Genomic DNA, 1460 nt, shown 5'->3' on the forward strand with positions numbered 1-1460 from the left:
TGAGTATCTCTCAGGGGGTGAAGGAAAGCTTTGCACAATCAAGTCCTCATTCACATTAAAAATGTTGGTGTCCCCTGTGCCCAAACCTCCACAAACAGGAAGGATCGGGTTTGAGTAGTCACGCCTTGATTTGTTGAATACATCTTGTCCAGGTTGCAATGATTAACCTCTCTCTTCATGCCCAGCTTTCTCTACCATTTGTTTCCATTTCCAGTGTGGAAGGAAATGGAAAATTCTCCAGGATGCGATGCTCCGCTGTTTGGGTGTAGATGTGCACACACGTTTTAAACAGAGATACTGCGAACATTCATGAATTGGAATTCTCATGATGACTACGGAAGACAAGTGCTGGGCATTTTCAGTAAAATCTGATACCTTTTGGGGGGAGGATAGGAGCAGATTTCACACTTTCCAGTTTTATTTTATTTTATTTTTTTATTATTTATTGTATTTTTTTCCCCAGCTTGGTTTATTGAGTGCGTGGGGTCTGTGGAGCCCCAGGAGTTACGGCTGGGCATCAGCCTGGAGGGACAGCAGTCCAGGTCCAGGGGGCAGCCAGAGGTTGGGTTTTCCACAACCTGGGTCTACTTGAAGGTGTGACTCTCAGAGCCACCTCGACCAAAGCCTTTGGGTCCGAACATGGCGGGGAAGCAGGGGTGGTTGCAGTAGGGCTTGCCTTCATGCTCGGCATGGCCCCCCGAGGTCAGGGTCTTCCCGCACTTCTCACACTTGAGGCAGGGCTGGTGCCAGTCCTTCCCCAGGGACGTCACCCGCTCCGCGAGGTACACCTCCTTCTGGCACTTGGGGCACTTGGGCATGGCGGCGGCGGTGGTGGCGGCGGCGGCAGAGCGGGCGGACAGACGGCGGGAACCGGGAGGCGCGCAGACTGTCCAGTTTTATTTTAAATCTGTTCTTCTGGATCTGACACAGAGACGGACAAGGAGACAGAGAAACAATCAGGTGATGGGGGTGCCCTTACCAGGAATCAAGGGAACTTCTTCGTTCATAGGTCAACACTCAATCATTGAGCCTCGCTTGCTGGGCTGTGTGTTGCTATTTGGATGACCCATTTCTACGGAGACAATGCGGCCCTGGCTGGGTGGATTACCATTATCCCCCCCCCCCCCCCCCATGCCAGGGGGATGAGAACCTTTACCTTGCTGGTGTTCTCATGCTGCTTGGAGCATCAGGCCTGCTTCCATCATCACAGCAGGTGGGAGCTGTGCCATCAGTACAAGCCTATTTCTATCTTCTGCCTAGTGCTTCATAACATAGAATGAAGGGAAAACCAGGCAGATTGCCTCGACAATGGGGACCAGTCATTTAGCAAACATTCTGCTTTGGTGACAACACATGACCCCCAAAACTTCCTTGGGCAGCAATACACACTCATACTTACCAAGTTGCTAAACATTTGCCAAGTAAAACACTCACCCTTACAAAGTTTTTAACATGCTCAC

At 50.8% G+C, this 1460-nt stretch overlaps 1 protein-coding gene across 1 annotated transcript; it reads right to left on the reverse strand.

Moving 5' to 3' along the window:
- Positions 1-388: 388 nt before the first annotated feature.
- Positions 389-902, reverse strand: LOC308517315 (cysteine-rich protein 1-like). Its single transcript, XM_081088423.1, has one exon. The coding sequence runs from the start codon at positions 816-818 to the stop codon at positions 585-587; it is 234 nt and encodes a 77-aa protein (XP_080944549.1). The 5' UTR covers positions 819-902; the 3' UTR covers positions 389-584.
- Positions 903-1460: the final 558 nt, after the last annotated feature.

Source organism: Myotis nattereri (genome assembly GCF_964212035.1).
Source record: "Myotis nattereri genome assembly, chromosome: 3".
Lineage (NCBI taxonomy): Eukaryota > Metazoa > Chordata > Mammalia > Chiroptera > Vespertilionidae > Myotis > Myotis nattereri.

Bases quoted from the DNA above. Each gene is read 5' to 3' on its own strand.
- LOC308517315 (XM_081088423.1), bottom strand. From the start codon at position 818: ATGCCCAAGTGCCCCAAGTGCCAGAAGGAGGTGTACCTCGCGGAGCGG.